Below are 19,023 nucleotides of genomic sequence, written 5' to 3'. Positions count from 1 at the left end.
AGATCTGGGCATCTATTAGGAAATGCTCTGTCTTCTTCACTCTTCAACCTCAAGCCTTTTACATCATCTTACAAGAGTCAAGAAAACTCACTGCATAATTAAATATTGCAAATGCTGTTGTTCTAATCAGTAAAATGCAACTATGTCCCCCAATGTATTTCTCTTTCAAACCACCCAGTTTAACAATATTACCAGCAAAAGATCATATAATACCATTTAGCTAGGTAAAGGAGTTCAGAAATTAGCAGATACCAAGCAGGAGAATATTAACAAATGGCAGAGGAACAAATCAAGTATTGAGGAGTGAGAAAGGGGGGTGCACCCTTGGGTGGCATCAAGACTGTTCTCCAGGTCCTCCTGAAATGCATGGCACAGATGGGGAAACAAATTAATGTTGGAAAGGTCAACCACTTCAACATGGAGAGGATAGAAATGTTCTCAGCTAACCATAAATCCACAGCCTTCACAATTTGGGGCCCTAATTTACTCCATTGCTCCTATCATATAGTTAGGATTGGTCTAGCTCTCACCAGTACACATGGATGAAAAAAAAAAAAAAAAAACGGGGATCACACTGACTCTGTGGTCTGAATCTCTATTAATTAGGCACCTTGTGGCATCATTAGAATTTTGCTGCAAGCCACTGAAAGCTCCTTGGAGTTTGAGAAATTGATAGTGCATGGGGCTGGGTGCCCAGAAGGTATTGCATCTACATTATTCAAATGTTCACAGGCAGTGACAATGGGTAAAGACACCCCCATTAATATATCACAACCTGCGAAAGAGATACAGAGCTCTAGCTGAACACATCTGGGTACTGATTTGGTCTGCTGACACATTACTTCATTCATCTGGAGCATTAATGAGTTAGCCTTTAAGTTGTTATCCATAACCTCCATTTCAGCAAAGGCTGCAGATGCAGTGAACAAAATGACTCATTTTAGCCTATGCAGTGATGATGCCCCAAGATAATTAAATCTGGGGATAGCGTTCTTCAGTCCATGCAGTCAGCCCATCATGCCACGACAGAAGCTCATAAACTGGAGATGGTATTGTTAAAATTTCTCAAGAAAATCACTGGGTTTAAAAATCTGTTTCAAGAATAGTGTACTATGAGGACTGGAGTAAAACTTATCTGTCACCTTGTCCAAAATCTCTTCATTTCAGAAAATTGAGACTCAGAGACTAGACATGAACCCATTTCTCAGTGTCAGGTCATTTTCTACTACCCCATCTCAAGAGCTGTAAGATTCTTGCATTGCTAGATAAAGAACTATCCAGAATGCACCCGTAATCAAAGGCTAATTCCATAAAACCAGAGGAAATCATATAGAAGGCAGGCAGCCACCAGATATTACAGCATCTTTGTACAATAAGTACAATTGTCATTCTATAGAATGAGGGATGCCCTTTTAAAATTTTATAGACTAAAGAAACAACTCCAGCTCAGGGTAGTGAAAAGCAATTTTTATGCTATAAAAATCCCAAAGGATAGTTTAAGCAAGGCACTGTGACATCAAATACAACCAGCTCTAGATTTTCTGGATATTATCTGCAGTGTGTGTCAGGGTGCGTACTATTGCTGCCGCCCCAAGCTGTGTTGTAATTTCACCCTGTTAGCTGCTATTTATGTTAAATGGTGGCAGAAGAGGCAAAAAATAAATAAGATGTTCTAGCAATGGGTGGTTAAAAAAATAATGCTTAATTTGCCTCATGCTTCTCATTTTCTCCAAAGCTTTCTATATATCCTTTATGTCTAAACTCTGGCACACAGTAGGTGTTCAGTAAATGTTCATTGGGTGAATCATGGAATTATAAAGTCTAAGTGTTTGCGAGAACATAAAGCTCTTACAATTAAAGCAGCTATCCATGATTCATGAACAAATGAATCATGCCACTTTCTTCTTACAACAACCCCTGGAAAGGAGGTGGGTTGGGATTATCCCCTCTTTACAGAAAACAACAAACTAGAGTTCTTGAGAGCTTTTGGCTTAATGCAAGTTATACATAAACCATGGGAGAAGTGGGAAGAAAGGCCCCCCTCTGTGTGTATGTGTGTGTCTCTCTCTCCATTTCTCCCACTCCCTCTCTGTCTCTCTGTTTCTGTCTGTCTGTCTTTCTCCATCTCCATGTGTGTGTGTGTGTGTGTGTGTGTGTGTGTGTGTGTGTGTGTGTATTTCTGTATGTGTGTGTCTGGCTCTTTTCCTTCCCCCTCTATCTGTCTCTCTGTCTCTGTCTATCTCCCCCTCCTGTGTGTGTGTGTGTGTGTGTGTGTGTGTGTGTGTGTGTGTGTGTAAGCCTAGATTCAAATCTCAGCCTTACACATTCAAAAACCAAGTGTATGGCTTAGAGTGAGAAGTATCTCACTTCTATGAGTCTCAAGTCTATGCCATTATAACAAACACAGTATGTGTTAGGGGTGCATATTAACCCAAAGGTAGGGTGGGATGAAAGAATCGCCTAAAGGGTACATTTGTCCAAGAGTGAGGACCCTTCCCCTCTCTCCCTCAAAAAATAAAATCCTTCAAGTCAACTTTGCAAGGACTGCTAGGCTGAAGAACTGGGATTGAGGGAGAGTCTCTCCCTGATGAAGACTACCCCTGACCCAGCTTTAAAAAATTGAAAATGAATACTCACCTACTGCCAGCAGGAAGTACACTTTTAGAAGGGAAAGGAGAGCTAGTTCTTCACTGGGTCTTCCTTGATGGGAGATGCAGTGTATGGGGAGTTTAGTTTGTGAAATGTAGGGGAAAGTAATTGGGTCACAAAAGGAATTGAATACCCACTGGCCTGCTAGAGGGAGAGAAAGGGAGAGCTATCTGCATGGAAGGCCCCAGCTCCTGCCCTTGGGATCTTATAGCCTAGTTGAAGGTCACACAAATGTCACATGACTAAAAGAGAGGGATCATCATCCTTCCATGTTTCCCTTCACTAATTTAAATCCATTTCCTCTCCTTTTTATTCCTTTAAGGACTATTAAGAATTGACTGTATCTCTAGGCCTACTTGCACTGGACAGACCCTCACTTAATTGTAGGCTTTCAGTACACACTCAGTGAATTCTAGTACATAGTTCCCGGATATTCATACTCTTCCCCCACCTATATTCTGCTTACAAACATCCATATACACATTCACATCACCACACTCTTCCACATATTTACACACTGTGTTCACTATAATAGAGAGAAATGAGAATTGATTAAAGGGAGCATCATGAACCATTTGCCTTTCCAGACCATATCTGTGGCTTCTACACAAAGCACATGAGAAAGAAAACACCAGTGGAAACAATGCCCCCGACCATCTGGACAGAGGTCATACCAAGGAAACCTGCAGAATAAAGAAATCCTCACAGCCTAGGCTCAGGGCTTCTCCTTCAGTTTTGTGCCCCTCCCCACTCATTTTCCTTCCCTTTCATCGTATCTTTCTCAACAAGTACACAATTTTCTGCCAGTTTTGTTTTTCAAAGTCCTGTCTAAATAAATGTCATTGGGAATTGGGTCTGTGGGAGATAGTTTCCCCATGTAGTTTTCATGAATAGGAATGGCATTGTAAAACTACCTTCAAATATCATATTTCTAAAATATCAGTGTCAAACTACATATTCTCCCTCTCCAAAGTAGACCACTTTCTTCAAAAAGCCTTAGACCAAGAGTCAGGAGTCCTGGGCAAGTCAGTGTGTACCTCCAAGCCCAAAACTGTCATAATTTATCATCATCTTATTTACCTAAACAGCAGTGTAGAGACAGAGCCCTCTGACTGCAGAGACCTTGATTATTCAAGAAAGGTCTAAATGAACTCCAAGACAGAGGGTCACAGTGCTGATGCCATACCTCCTACTTAAAAGAGATCCCCCCCCACCATTCCTCAGTGGATTCATGGGACCCATAGTATAGAAGGTAGGGGGATTGAATTGGTTTCCTTCTTGTCTTATGCAAGCTGGGGCCCAGCTACAGGCTCTTGACAGGGAAAGGGGTGGGGGGGAGTCAGCATAAACTGTACCTTCCAATCAAGGAATCAAGGGGTTAGCCTCAGCCCGTGGCAGCCACTGCGCAGTGAAGCAAGGCCTTCAGACTGAGTTGGGCTTCCCTGCGCGTGTCCCGCCCCTATGTAGCTCGTGGGAATACTTAATCTGCAAAGTTAAACCAAGACCCTCCCGCGCCCAAAACTACTCTCCGCTGTCCCCCTCCCCCGCCACCCACCCAGTGTGAACTGAAAAAATTCCGTGTTTCTTCCGAACTCTCCCCTGATGCCCTTACCCGAACACCCTGGCAACAGGTTCAACACTCTCTGCTCTCCTCTCCCTCCCACACGTCGGACCCTCCAGTGAGAGGACCCTCACCCTCCCTCTTTCGCCACCCCACAGAGGGCCCTTCTCGGGCCCCTGAAGTGGAGCCCCTGTTCTACCTCTTGGCGACTCTCCTGGTCCGGCCAAGGAATAAGAGGCTTGGAGACCTGCTAGTCAGCCTGGCAATGCGGCCGCGGCAAGTCCTGAGACGAGCTGCAGGCGCTGTGAGCGCTCGGCTCTGCCACTCGGATTTCCCCCACCCTGTGTACGGCTTTCCGCCGGTGGGGTAGGGGCTGATTCATAGCAATTTTCTACACAGCAGTCAGCTCCGTGCTTTAGGCATACCTGTTTGCTGAATTCCCTGGGCTACTCCCACTGTTTTTTCACGTACCTCACAATCTTTTCTCCTATTTAAAACAAACTCGTCTTTAAGATTCAGCCCTAAGGGTCCCCTGAGCTTTCCAAATTTCCCCTCTCCTGGTCATGCTTCACAGTCTCACATTACAGATGAAGGAAAGGCAGAAGTGGGGTTCAGAAGATTAAGAAATGTACCCCCAAACACTGCGCTAATTAGTTCTAGAGCCAAGGTGAGGGTCCACACCTCTTGGTTCCCAGCTTGGCACCCTGCTTGGTATAGCACATTTATTTCCTTCTAACCTGGCACCTATGAGCAAGGAACATCCTTTGTAGACTCTTGGCATGCAAGGGCTGCTTAAGGACCACCACCCACCACACCCTGACTCACTTTTTCAGTTCCATGTTTCCCACTCTTGTCCAAGGCCTCTGCTCTAAAAAGGTCAGTTTGTTCAAAGTTCAGTGAGCAAGAGAAGCAAACAGTAGCTGACTTCACAAAGTCCTCCACCCACATGGATGGCAATGATCTCAGTAACCTCCCCCACCCCATTATTATTATCTTCATTCTTTCTTATTGTTTTTGCATGTCTAGACATCTGGGGAAGCCAAATGACCATGCATCTAAAATGTCTTCCAAAACTCCCTTCTAATCTGTAGCCTACCAATCATATCTACAAATCAACATCATGTCAAGCAACAACTTATTGACAATGAGAGTGTATCTCCAATATTCTCCGCTGATGCTCCAAAAGCAATATGGTGCTATGATGCAAGCTCTCAAATGAGAGAATCTTCCAGTGTACAATTGTTTCCCCTTGCAACTGAATTGCTTGCTTTCTTGGGTTAAGTCAATGGGGAATGGAAGACTGTGGTTGTTAAAAGGCAAAAGAATAGAGAAGGTGAGAGTCCAGAATGTTAAAGACTATGTATGAGCCCAGCAAGGAAAAAGGAGAAAGAAGCAGAATCCACACAAAGGAAAGAAGGATGAAAGGAGAAAAGAATAGTTAGAGAGCAGCTGCTCATTCTGCGTATACCTGGCTACAAAGAATGTCCAGGAAGATATGTCCTTACTTCTCCAAAGACTAAGTAAGACACATGACTTTGAAGAATCCAGATTAGAAGAGAGTTCTAGAAGCTCAGTGAAAAATTCTTCAGAAAAGGGGGAAGGGAAGAGGAGGATGAGGGGAAATACAGTAGAGATGGAGGTGTGTGTGTGTGTGTGTGTGTGTGTGTGTGTGTGTGTGTGTGTAGAGAGAGAGAAGCTTCTGGGTTTGGCTGTATGTGTGATGTGTGTATTGTTTGGGGTTCAAGTACTACCATCACTACCACCAGGATAACCTTGAGCTCTCCCCCTGTTCCCCACTAAAATTAAATAAATCTTACCCCACTCAGAAGTATAATTGAAATGCTCAGGATGAGTTTGCTTTCCATTGAAGGAGAGACTGCCTTCCTCTCTTGTTGGAAATGGTCTGGGTGCCTCCCCTTTATACATTCTAGAGCACCAGGCCAAGAGATGGATAAAAGGAGGGAGGAAGTACTTGAGGCTGGTCCAATTGTCTCTGGCATATTCATCCTCATCCTTTCTCTCCCTGTTCCCCTCCTTCTGTCCCTGGCAGCACTGTCACTAGTCCTCACTGCAGCATCCTGCAGACAATCCCCTCTTCCTTGTGATAAGGGGCTGATGTTAGTATTTGCTTTGGGTGGTACTGGGGACTTCAGGGTCTTGGGCAAGCTAGGCCATTGTACAGCCACTGAGCTACACCCTAGTTATGATGCTTGTCTTTTAAGGTGGAAGTTTAGACCGGCATGACAGAGAAAGACTAGTATTTGGGGAGAAGGGTATGTTATCAGAGATGGAAAAAACACACACACACACTTAAGTAACCAGCAACATATTAGTGCCGAAAGGCAGCAGGGAGGCAAAATTTGAACCTGAATTCATAAGAAGCCAATTTAGACAGAGGACTGGCAAGTTGCTGGCATAAATTGCAATGATTGCTGTGGTAACATAAATACACAGAGGCGATCTTAGGTATTAAATAAGTCCAGCAGTGAATGTTGCTAGGCCTGGCCTCAGGTTTCTCAACTGCAAAATAGGAGAATACATATTTACCCTCAGGGTGCTTTGTAGAAAAGCAAGCAGATAGCATCTGCAAACACTGAGCACTTGCCTTAGTACTGAAGCCCTGAGAGGAAAAAGAACTTGTCCGGGATCACCAAACAAACAGTAGAATCAAATGAGAAGCCAGCTCTTCCTCACACACCCCTGGCCCTAGGAGGAGTGCTTTGCATCCTACTTTCTTCTCTAAGAAGGCTGCCATGACTACCCTTGGGGATTTCATGAGGTAGAAGTAAGAAGGCCAGTTAGGAGTTGACTCTGTGCATATAAATGTAGTCCCTCTATCATTTAGTCTCAGCCACAGGGGACTGAGGCTCAGGCTCCTGTCTGATCCCCCTTCTCATCACCATTCAGGTAATCTCTCTGTGTTATCTTGGACTGATTCATTGCCACTTCAGCACCAACTCTGCTGCCTAACTCTTAGGTGGTGACTCACCCTTTGGCTGGCTAAAGCCTCTGCCCTCCAGGAAAGAGGCTTTCTCCTTAATTGATTGCAGAAGCCTCAGCTGCATTTAAAAAAACAAAAAACAACAACAACAAAAAAAACACCCAAACACCCTTCCAGCCAGACTTAGAGATGAAGGGCTTTGAGGAGGAATAGAATAGCCCCTTGCCCAAAGTCACTAACTATCCTTTATCCCCACACTGCCTGTAGTGCCACTATTGGAGTCTCCCTTCTATGTTGTTTAGACTATTTTTGGAACCTCCATGTCTGTTTCGCATTACAGTTGGGCTGTGTTTCTAACACTGTGTTAGGCACTGGTAGAACATGAACTACTGAGTGTTCACTATAAATTTATGAACATTAATGCACCACCTTGGTAAGGGGGAGAGTATGTGAGAGGGGTAGGAAGTTCCTGTGACGGAGCAACTTCAAGAACTAGAGCTGTGACTAGGAGTTTTTTTATGGTTGGAGAGTGACATCACTAAGTCATCCATGCAGGCATTTCCCTTTACCGCAGAACACTGCTAAAGAAATTGAAAAATCAGTTGAACCCCTGTCCACTCATTGCCTTCCTGATCTGGCTTAGGGGCATCAGCTAGTGGCCAAGACCTTCAAAACTGTCCTGATTCCTGTCCCCAAGCCCATATACCCTTACATTTTTTGATAAGGGTCCCTGAAGGAAGGAGATGTCTTTTATATGTCAACGCCCCAACTACCCTGCTTCTTAAGCCAGCGACTTGCCAACGTAGTCATCTACAAAGTGGCAGCATTAGAATTCGAGCCACTGACCACTTGGAAACCCACAGGCTTTGCACATAACTTTGTGCAAACTGGCTCTCAGTAACAGGACGGAAAGACTTTGTTTTCCTTCATTTCCCTTGCCTGTGGTCCATCTCCACAGAAAAAGAATGCAAGCAAAACAAAACAGGAGCCTAAACCGTCATCTGTCCATGGAAAACTGTGAAATGACCCCAGTAGCCTGCTTACAGCAGGATGGGACATTGGGGTTTCCGATGGAGGCTAAGGTGCAAGAAATGTAAACCACCTTCAGCCACTCTGCCGCCCCCTGCTGCTGGTGGCTCCAAGTCCGAGGTCCATATGTGCAGGGAGCGCAGGGCTTGAGTGCTAAGGGAAAAAAAGAGAAGGGGGAAGAAGGGAGGAGGGAGGGAGAGGAGAGAAGGGGGAGAAAGGGGAAGAAGGGGGAGGGAAGGGGAGAAAGGGAAGGGAGAGAGGGGGAGAAGGGGAAGGGAGGGAGGGGGCAGGGGGAAAGAGTGAGAAAGAGAGAGAGAATGAGAGCGCGAGCGGTCTGTGTGAGAGCAGAAACAGGCTCGTGCTAGGCTGCAAATAGCCATGCCAGATTTGCAGCTGTAAAGGGAGGGGGTCTTTTATAGCTTCCTACTGTGTGTCCAGAGCAAAGTCAGTGTTTTCTAATTGCCACTACCTTTTATGTAGTAAATCTGTTGCTGTGCAAAATAATGAGCTCTCCATTAAGAGAAATCTTCGAGATAGAAGCTAGGGGTTTCGCAAGAAAAGCTTCTATACAAATCTCAACTCTTTACTTTTTGAAACCAATAAAGCACCACACTCCTCAGATGTCCGTTCCTAGGGATAAAAAAGAAGTTGCACACCCTGGGGGAGGGGCAGAGGTCAAATAGATGGGACAGGGGGAGGGTACTTGGAGGAGGAGCTTCCAGCGGGGTCGACCACAATCTGAGTCAGGGTCCTCGCAGAGTGCTCGCGCCTGCTGGCGAAATCCCCGGACTTTCCTGTTTTCCTGGGTTCCGACTGGACCATACCTGGACCCAACTCACTGTCTTTGCCTGGGACAGAGGGGCTTCACCCTCAGGTCAAAGGGAAAAGAGCCTCTGTGCCCGCTCCGCCTTGCAAGCCCATCCTCCCTCCTTTCTTCCCTGCCTCCACTCCTCTCCCCCTCTCTTCCGCCCTGAGAGAAGGAGGGGGCGGGCTGTATGTGTATGTATGTATGCATGTACGCATGTAAGCACGCGCGGGTACATCTGTGTATGTGTTCGCGTGTGGCCAGGCGTTATGTGTGCAAGTGGGGTGGGTTGAGATGCATGTTTTAACCCAAGTGTTTGGTGTGGTGTCTTTGCTATCTGACAGGAGGAGGCATGTGTTTGTGCTGTTTGTGTGTGCATGCTTGCAGGATGTATGATTCTGCCTGACTGTAGAGTGACTATGAGGGTGCGGTCTAGATATAGGTGTGTTCCATGTGTAATTCTGCCGGGGTCTGTGATTCTGCTGTGGTGAGTGTATGGAGGTTAACAGTGTGTGTGCCTACTGAAGCTTGTGTGCATATGTATATTTGGTGTGTGCTTACACTTAGATATAGTATATCAGTGTGGTTTTACAGGCAGTGTTTATTGTGGTGTGTAGAGTGTGCATCTGTGAGTAAGGCACCTCTATAAGTGTACTGAAATGCTTGTGTTCAAAGATTTGTGCATGTGAGGGTTTTCTGTGTATTTTAATTGATATGTTCAAGTATGTGGTTTGAATGTGTGTGTCCGTTTCTATGCTTGCACAGAGGATTGGATACGGTGTGTCTTGGAGATCATGGGAGTGTATGGTTACAGTGTGTGAAAGCACAAGATTATTTAGAAGAACCCAGGTGATCTTTTGCATGCTGTGTGTGTGTGTGTGTGTGTGTGTGTGAACAAGCACAGGATTATTTAGAAGAACCCAGGTGATCTTTTGCATGCTGTTTGTGTGTGTGTGTGTGTGTGTGTGTGTGTGTGAACATTGCACCAAGACTGGGTCAAGGAAGGAGGTATGGACTGGCTACCCCAGCAGGGGCACCAAGGGGAGTTGATCTTCTCGGTGGAGGTCAGCTCTCCCATTGCCTCGCTGTGCCTGCCAAATCTGCTGAGGCAGGGTGTGAACTTACCTGCTGCTTAAAGAATGAAGAGGAGGGCTTCCTTCGCAGGAGATTTGACCAGGTAGGGTGCCTAATGCGCGGTGCAGGGCTAGTGGGAGTAATCTGGAAAGACTGTTGGTCACTGACCCATGTCACTACCACTCCACCAGGAGGTCCCAGTTTGTCTCCAGCTGAGCACAACTATTTGTTCAAGGCCTGGCTGTTTCACACCTCTTTGACTTTGTGTGGGCAGATTCAGTTGCCTGGAAGCCCTTTCCCCCTGGGCCTAATGACAAACTCCTACCTATTTTTCTAAGACTTAACTCAAGAATCATAAAACTTTCTCTGCTTTTTTCTACCCCTCCCTCCAAGTTGAGGGCTCCCTCCTCTGGGCTATCACAATTACACTCTTCATACTTATGATGTGATCATACATAATTGCATTAATTAGACCCTCCTTTCAAATGTGGGGCTGCTACAAAGTATATAGGAGGAATGATGATAATCATCATAATACTGTTTTCATTTATTAAGCACTTCCTGTGTACCAGGCTTGGTGCTAAGTGTCATTATATGTATTATCTCCTTCAGTCCTCACAATGAGGCTGAGAAGTAGTTAGAGGTATAATTATCACTATTTTACACTTCAGAAATCAGGTTCAGAGTAGTTAAGTCCTCTTCCCAATGTCATGCAGATCATAGGAGGCAGAGCTGGTATTTGAACTCAGGTCTGCCCTGCTCCCTAAAATCATTCTGCTATAGCAGGCAGCTTCAATAAAAGTGCTCTGATTCCTGCTAGACAGTGAAGTCTTTATCAAACAGTATCATTTCCCAGGGCTTCTTTCTTTTGAGTTTACTGACAGTACCAAGAGTACTCAGCATAATTACTTTGTCTGTCTCTCTTCTCTAATTGCACCTCACCAGCTCCAGTTCTTGGAGCTCTCCTCAGGCTGGTGCTGAAAGAAAACCAAGAATGAGTGTTTTCCTCTGGTCATAGCATGGCAGTATTGAAAATGGGGAGGAATGGAGGTAAGGGATAAGGAGGGAGTATGGGACTGTTTCATAGCTCCCCCAGACCTGTTCTTATAGCAGCCCCAACAGAAGCTGCTATGCAGTGAATTCCATATCAACCTGCACATAGAAAAACAAGTAGAACCCCCCTCAAAATAATTACTGAATGGGCCCTATTTTGTGTTATTCATGCTTGGGGGGGGCACTGTGCTTGCCTAACGAGGCTCATGCTGCTCTATTGCCTTTCAATCGGCTTCATCTGAGAAATTCTAATTAAAACAATACATTGCATTTGGGAGAACACATTTATAGGGGGGTGTGGTGTCAGCCTAGTCACAGCCAAAGGATGGTTAGAAGCACTGGCTCCCAACTGAGCCCCCAGGGAACCATCCTGGACTGCTGCAAAGAGGTCAGGGGGTGGAGAGAGAGGGACAATTCAATGGTGGTGAGTCACTTTGCCACTTTTCAGGGGGGAAAGTGAGAAGCACGATTTAAATTGCCACTGTTATTATTGTGCCCTTTCAACTGGCACAAATGAGCCTCGTGTATGGATGAAAAGCAGTAGGAACATCCATAAAGCTGCCCCCCAGCTGGGCCTAGGTCAGCACCTCATCCTCAGAAGGGCGGGGCAGGAAAAGCATTGCTTAAAATATTAGGTACACAGAAAGGCTTCTTTGGGGGAAGAAAAAGACTAGAGGTGAAAGGTCTGAGATTCACAGGACAGAGACCACCTGAGACCTTTGATTTCACTACACTTACATCTGTACAAGGAGCACAGACAAAATTCATCTCTCTCAGCAGCTGGTCTTAGGCATTTAGCCTTGCACAGGTCACTCAGACACCCCCACCCTTCCCTTCTGAACACACCAGCTTCATTTCTGCTTCCTCACTGCCAACCTGCTGTGTCTTCTCTGTTCTAGAAGATTTTCTTCCTGTCCTGTGTCCCCTTCCCAACACACACACACACACACACACACACACACACACACACACACACTACATCAATTTCTTTATATCTTAAAATAGCTACCATAAGTTTCCCTTTCTTTGGAGTATGGGAAGTGTGTCCCTCCAGAATGGGGACTAAATAAAGTATCGTAAAGATGAAAGTACCTCAGTGCCTTCAGATTACTTTTCAACATAAACTGAGATTTGTTTGCCTTCATCCTAAAAACATAAGGATATACAGGCTCAAGGCAATAAAATGTGAATCTTACTGAGGAAAGAGATCTTCATTTCTCCATGAAAATAACGTCATTGAGCATCATGTCTTTTGTCTTTTCTGTGGGAGCTGAGAAAAATCACAGATAATGGATTAAGAGAGCTCTGAAGTTGTATTCCAGCTAGGTCACACTTGCTGTGTAGTCTTGGGAAAGTTACTTCATTTCTCTAAGCCTCAGTTTCCCCACCTGCAAAATGGCTGCCTTAGAATTGCTTAGAAGTCAAAAAGAGATGAACCATAGAAAGCAGCAGCCAAAAACCTGACACTCAAAACCGACGTTCAAGAAAAGGTTAGTTAACTCCCTTCTCCACACCCCCCCTTTCTCATGGAGCACAGAGTATCTCAGCCAGGAAGTTAGTGCCACTGACTAAGCTGACAATGTTTCTCATTATTAGTTTGTCTGACACTCTTGAAACACCCCCCTTCTTTTAGGATGACATCTTGGCCAGCCTAATGCAGACCCAGAAGAACTGGACCTTAAGTCAAATTCTCACTCTGCAGTTTCTCCTGGCATTCTCCTGGCCGTGTTAATGAGACCTGGGTTTGAGACATAATACTCCACAAAAGAATGTCTGAAATCTTTTACTACATGTTCAGACTTCCCTAACCCCAGCTGCAGCTCTAGCCCCAACCTTGCCTCCTAAATAGGTGCTATTGTGCTTTTAAAAAATGAGATACTATTTCTTGCCAAGATTGCCTTACGATTTTTTCGTATTTTGTCCTCATCTCTACCCTGGAAATCAAGAAATAGTTCCTAAGTTCTAGCAAACCCCAAGAGGAAGAGGAAGATGGGGAAGGAATCATGGTTCTCTGAGAGATATGACAGAATCTAAGTTAAGTCTCTATTGAGTGCTTATTTGTTCCCAGTTAAAGGAAAACTAACTCTCCCCTTTGTCAAAAATGGTGACATGGGACAAGACCCTATTCTGTACCCCTTCCTCCCTGATGCTATTGCCTCCCTCTAGAGACTAAAGCAAGTTACTACAAGCTGAAGTTAGTTACACTTGAGCCAAGAGTAAGGCTAAGTAAGAAAGGGGTTTGGGGATGGTCTGGGTAGGTATATTTCTAGAGAGGGACCAAAACTATAAAAGATGAGAAAAATACTTATATTCATGGGGACCAGAGCTCTGAGAGACCAGCTCTTTGATGTTCTTTGTCTTTGAAAGATGCTTTAAATCCCACCCTCTCCTTTACCAAAGTGTCCTACATGTTCCCATCTCTCACCAACCCTTGGCACCCACTCTGCAAGATATTATTATAGTAATAGTTCTATGTGCATCTGAGATGGTCCTGAGGCCTCTGCTTTGAGAGGAAAAGGAGAGGGATAACAAGAGTCAGCCAAACCATACAGAGAACAGTTGGAGCAGCACTTTAGGATAAGCCCATAGAGCTGCATGGGTTTCCTTATTAAGCAGAGACCTACCGGCTGCTGGGTACTGTGTGCCCATCCAAGGAAGCCGTGTGGTTTCTTAAGAGGTGTATCTGAGATGTGACAGGCTCTGCCAAGGCTCATCAAACATCCCATCTACCACTTCTGCGCATGCATGTGAGAACAAATGATACTGCCAGAAGGAAACAGAAATCGTTTCCTAGTGACTCATAGTCCCAGCTCTAAGGACACAGGTGATGTTTGCACTGCCCCTCCCCATTGAAATGTGCACTTGTTCACAGAAAGGAATCCATAAGCCATCAGATAGTTCAAACTCCAGAATTTGGAGCCTGGGCAAGGCATTGCCAATGAGATCATATTAACCACTTTGGAAATACCCGCTGTATGGCAGTAGTGTATTTAGAGTTTTTGAACTCCAATCTCTACTTTCACTCAAAGTTTTAAGTTAGACCAAAAAGGATTGTAATTTTTCCCCAGTCACTGTATAAAAATGAGCAAATTACAGAACTTTTCTGGTTTTTCTTTAAACCAGGGAGAATAATACCTTGGAGAGTTGTTCTAGAGGTAAAAAGAAGTAGTTTATGTAAAGTACATGGTTGTTGGTAAATATTTGGAGAAGAAACAAAATATATATCTTTTGATACCTAAAATATAAGTCATTTCATATAATTTCATGTGCAACAATAATGATAAGAATTATTGTCATTAATAACCCAACAATCTAGGCATGTCACTTTAAGAGAGGTGAAGTAACAGGCTTGTAACAACACTGTCGATCAGGCTTAGGAGGCCTAGGACTCCAACCAGCTGTGCTTTTTTCTCACCCAGCAATAGGGGTCATTTTGCAGTTATCAGGAAGATAATGATGAGCTGACTTGATGTAGTCATTATATTTAAACAAAAATACAAAGGGAAAATGTTTAGAATGAACTATGTATAATGGAATTTAAATTTAGTGTATAAATTGATTTCATGTCATAGCTCTTTGATTACCCTTTTTAATAACCTTTAAAGCTTAAAGAATAATTTAAGGACAAATTTTATGCAGATTTAAGAAAACAGTGCAACAAGAAAAGAACCCAAGTACTGGTTTGCTACTTTTATGGAATCTCCCAATTTACCTCCTGTGAATTTTCTTCTGGTCTTTCCCAAATGCACTTGTGACAGCTCTGATCATGCCATTTTCCATGCTGTGATGTGGTCTTCACAGACCCCAATTTTTTGGTTGAATACTATCTATCAAGTAGATATGTCATAAAGTTTATTTAGCCACTGCGCTATTGTTGGTCATTTAGGTTGTCTTACTAGCTAAGTGTGAAAACAAGGGAATGATGTTGATTTCACAATTGCCATAATCACCTTCAGGGACCTGGTGTCCTGCTCTCCCAACGTTCAATATGCTTTCGGTCATTTGATATTTAAGCTTGATGAATGTGAGCTCTACTGCTAGAGCCTGGGGTACATTTGCAAATGGATTATTTCTGCCACTTTTCATCACGCAAATTCTGCATTTCATCCTCCTGGTAACTAGAATGTGGCTGGACCTGTTAAGCTTACCTCTAGCCCTCATACTTTTTTTTCTTTATGGGGAAATGTCTTGAGGTGGAAAGAAGTCATTCACAGAGAAATTGTTGAAATCGACGTCCTTAGTGAATTGCATATTTATCTGATCCCCTGGTCAGGGGAGTGTAGTGTCTCATTGACGATTTTGCCCTTGATCTAGAAAATAATCTTACTGTATCCCACTTAGGCCTGGCCTCAGCAAGTAGATTAGGTATCATCTCTAAGAAAAGATTAAATTTGTATGTGAAGTGGACCTCAGGGTCCCTTCAGTTTCAGAGTTTTGGCTGCAATATGAAGTCCTATTGCTTAATGCCAAATCTTAAGAGTGAGCTGGGAAGAGAATTTCAAATGGGTCAATGGTGCTGTCCCTTTCCTTGAGAAAGAAGGCCTTTCTGCCACCCCCATGTCTTAGTGATATCTTCTCCAAAGGCCTTCATTTAATTATCTATTGACACCGCCAACCTCAAAAGATTGCTCTGACAAAGGAACTATTTAGAATACCCCCCACATTCTGCTCAATCTGTGGCCATCTATCTCTCACACCTCTGATGTCTACAGATTTTTAAAAGGCATTTGGAAAGAGGAGCCAAAGGCAATTATAATGTTATAGAATATCAATAGTTATTCTACTCCCAAAGTTACTCTTCATGTTGCTGTTGCAGTTTTCCCAGTGGGAGTACAATATAGTATACTCTTACCTGGTCAAAATTTGTACCCTAGCCTTTATTTTATATTTAAAATGATGGTGTGTAACTTAAGTGAGACCATGCATGTAAAGCTGAGCTCAAAGGCCCAGCATTAGGTAGCACTTTATATACACTAACTGTTATTGTGTGGGTAATAGACCTGGTGTAGGCAGTGCTGTACTATAGGATCACTTGATGGACAGAGCTCACTAGTTGGAAATGCAGCCGTAAAGAGAAAGTCTTGTGTTTAAACACTGACTAAACAGAGAATGGTCACTGTGAAAAGAACTTGTGTTTACTTAAGTTTTAAAGTAGCTTTACTTGAAAATAATTGCACTATGAATAGTCTTTCTATCAAATGTGTAGAATTTGCATAGGATGTGTGTGAGGCATGATGTTTGTTTGTTCATGCTTTGTGCAGGAGTATGCATGGATTTGGGATATGTACAAATACACATATTTATGGCTATGTACATTTGTGCTTTGGGTGCAGTGTAGGCTTCCAGAAGAGGGTAAGTCAGCCATTCAGGGCTATATTTACAGGGCACAGCTGGAAATCCTCTTTTGGTCTGGCTGTTGGCATTTATAATTTGGTGCATCTTCCAAGAGGAGCAGCTAGAGGTGGGCCCTGCCAATATCAAACCAATGAAGAAACTGGGGAGGTAGGATGGAGAAGGTTGATAGTGTTCCATTCCAGAGTCACAAGTAGAAACCCCCAGGACATAAATTACCCTTTGATTATGATAGACCTTGTCTTATGATGGGAATGGAATTTCTTGTGTGATATTGACTTCTTCCCTTAAGGAGGAGCCTTCATAACCTTGATCTTATTGGAGTCACACAACAGCCTTCAAGGGTGTTCAAGACTTAAGGCCTTAAAAGGCATAAGACTCCTTCTTCTTTTCCTCCCTCCCTCGTGACCTCCTTCCTTCCCCCTCTTTCTATTTCTTTGCCCTTCTCCCCTCCTCCCCCATCTTACTATAGCCCAGGTTGGCCTCAAATTTCCTACTTAGCCTAGGTGGACCTTGAACTCTCAATCCTCCTGCTTCAGCATTCCTAGTTCTGGCTTTAACAGGCTAACGCCACTATGCCCTGCTTCTTTCTTTCTTCTTTTCTTCCTTCCTTCTTTCCTTCCTTCCTTCCTTCCTTCCTTCCTTCCTTCCTTCCTGTTTTTCTTTTCTTTCCTTCCTTCCTTCTTTATTTTTTTCTTTCACCAGGGTCTCACACTTTAAAGACATAGAAAAGAAAAACTTTAACCTTCAGTGGCTGCACTCTCCTTTTTAAGCTCAGAGGGCTTATGACCTCTCAGAGTGTGTACTTGAACTGGCTAAGCTGTTCCAATCTCTTAGCAGGAAACTAGACTACTGGGATGGTTGTCAGAAGGTTGCTGGAGTTGGCAAGAATTAAAATCAGATCTCTGATGAATTAAGTTTCTTAGGCCTCTCCTCTTGCTGCCTCCCCTCCCTTGCCTGTGAGGGGGCAGAAGAAAGCAGAGACAACTCCAGGTTTGGTCTATGGCTGGAGACCAATGACGCATTCTCACCAATATAGATTTTGGAGTTGGAGACTATGGAAAAACAGGTGGCTGGGGGCAGGTGGCAGCATGAAGGGGGTGGGGCTTGTCAAAGGGAAGTGAAGGACAGTGTGGATTGGAGTGTGTGTGTCGGGGGGGGGGGGGGGGTTATTCCTAGGGAATCTCCAAAATAACGCACCAGCCTCCTGAAACTTTAAAAAGAAAAGTTTTCCCAATATACTTTGTAGAAGGCATTTCCAGAAGGGTGAAATGGGATTCACAACTTTCACAGGAGCCGTGAAGTTTGCATATTTATGCCCTCCATTCCGTGGGGGTAAGGAAACCAAGCACTGATCTCAGTTACCCAAGGAAAGACCCAGAATAAAGACCCCAGGCCTCTCTACAACTGAGAACTTGGGGCAATGAGCAGTTAGCAGAGCCTAAACTGTCCCAGATTGACTGCCAACTCCGTGGGTGACCTTGGGCAGGCCTTTCCCTAGTCTGGGCTTCAATGTCATCATCTCTTAAATGGAGGGGTTGAATTAGACGACTCAAATGGGCCAGGGCTGCTATACTTTAATTGAGATTGGGACAGTGGGGACAAGCTTTAAAGGCAAAAGGAAACCCCACCTCCAAGTCGAGGTCTCTGGGTTCTGGTTGCCCCTCAAGAGAAGGTCCTCCTGGGGTTGCGGGACAGCTTGCTGGCTAGGAGGCTCTGGCTGTCCGGGCCTGAGCATAGAGCCAGGGACTCCTCCCCCGCGCTCGCCCCGCGTCCCGCCGCCGAGCCATTAGTGCGATTGCTCTGAGTTCCCGGCAAAGCTGGTGATTTATGCGGGTCCTCGACGGGGCAGTCCCTCAAGCCAAGAACAATTAGCTAAAAGCCAGCAGGAAAGGAGGCAAGAGGGGGTGGGGAGCCAAGCCCTAGGGCACCCAGCCAGGGCTGCAGCCCCCGGCAGCCCCCAGCTGAGCACCCCAGCCCTGCGACAAGGTGGGCCCCACTCACCACGGCGGGGGCGGGGCTCAAAGGCCGATGCGAAAAGGCAGTCCAGCATCCACGCCATAACCAGTGCTGAGTGCCCGGCAGCCTCGCAGCTAACCTCCGTGCAGTCGCCCCGCAAGGGTTGCTCTAAGTAGCCCCCGGTGACCACGCCCTGGGCCGCACCCTGCACCCAGCTCTGAGAATCTTGGTCACCGGACACCTCAAGCTTGTCACAAAGGGGGCAGGGCCTCATGGGAGGCCCCCTCCCGCCGGAGGGGAGGGCCTCTGGCCCTGCAGCCCCTTCCCCCACGCAGAGGGAGTCCAAGACACAGCTCCTGTCCAGAGAAGCTGTGACTCTGAGGACAGTACCCTGCCCCTACCCTCTGGCAGCTCACATTTTGAAGGGTAAAGGCATCTTAGCCCTGGTGAGCTCCAAATCTGAGGAGTGAAGGTCCTTCCTGGACCCCCAGTTGCCCTAGGTGGAACACTTAAAATCAGGCTTGTTTCCAGAAGCTCTGCTTGAGGACAACATGGTGCACCTGTCCCAGGGAACCTCAGCTCTGAGGGTGAGACTATCCC

At 45.1% G+C, this 19,023-nt stretch overlaps 1 protein-coding gene across 2 annotated transcripts in view; it reads right to left on the bottom strand.

The window, feature by feature from the left end:
• Arhgap36 (Rho GTPase activating protein 36) overlaps nt 1-18,559 on the bottom strand; it is a 30,201-nt gene extending 11,642 nt beyond the window's left edge. Inside the window, exon 1 of one of the 2 annotated variants that reach the window (XM_036174850.1) lies at nt 18,469-18,559. In XM_036174850.1, the coding sequence (XP_036030743.1) occupies nt 18,469-18,526 (58 nt within the window). In that variant the 5' untranslated portion in view covers nt 18,527-18,559. Of the gene's footprint in view, nt 1-4,409; nt 4,476-18,468 lie in introns of those variants that run through there. The other variant, XM_036174851.1, reaches the window with a different exon arrangement.
• Nucleotides 18,560-19,023: the final 464 nt, after the last annotated feature.

This window comes from Onychomys torridus, chromosome X (genome assembly GCF_903995425.1).
Source record: "Onychomys torridus chromosome X, mOncTor1.1, whole genome shotgun sequence".
Lineage (NCBI taxonomy): Eukaryota > Metazoa > Chordata > Mammalia > Rodentia > Cricetidae > Onychomys > Onychomys torridus.
Note: the sequence above shows the minus strand (reverse complement) of the source record. Positions and strands in the feature narration are given on the sequence as shown.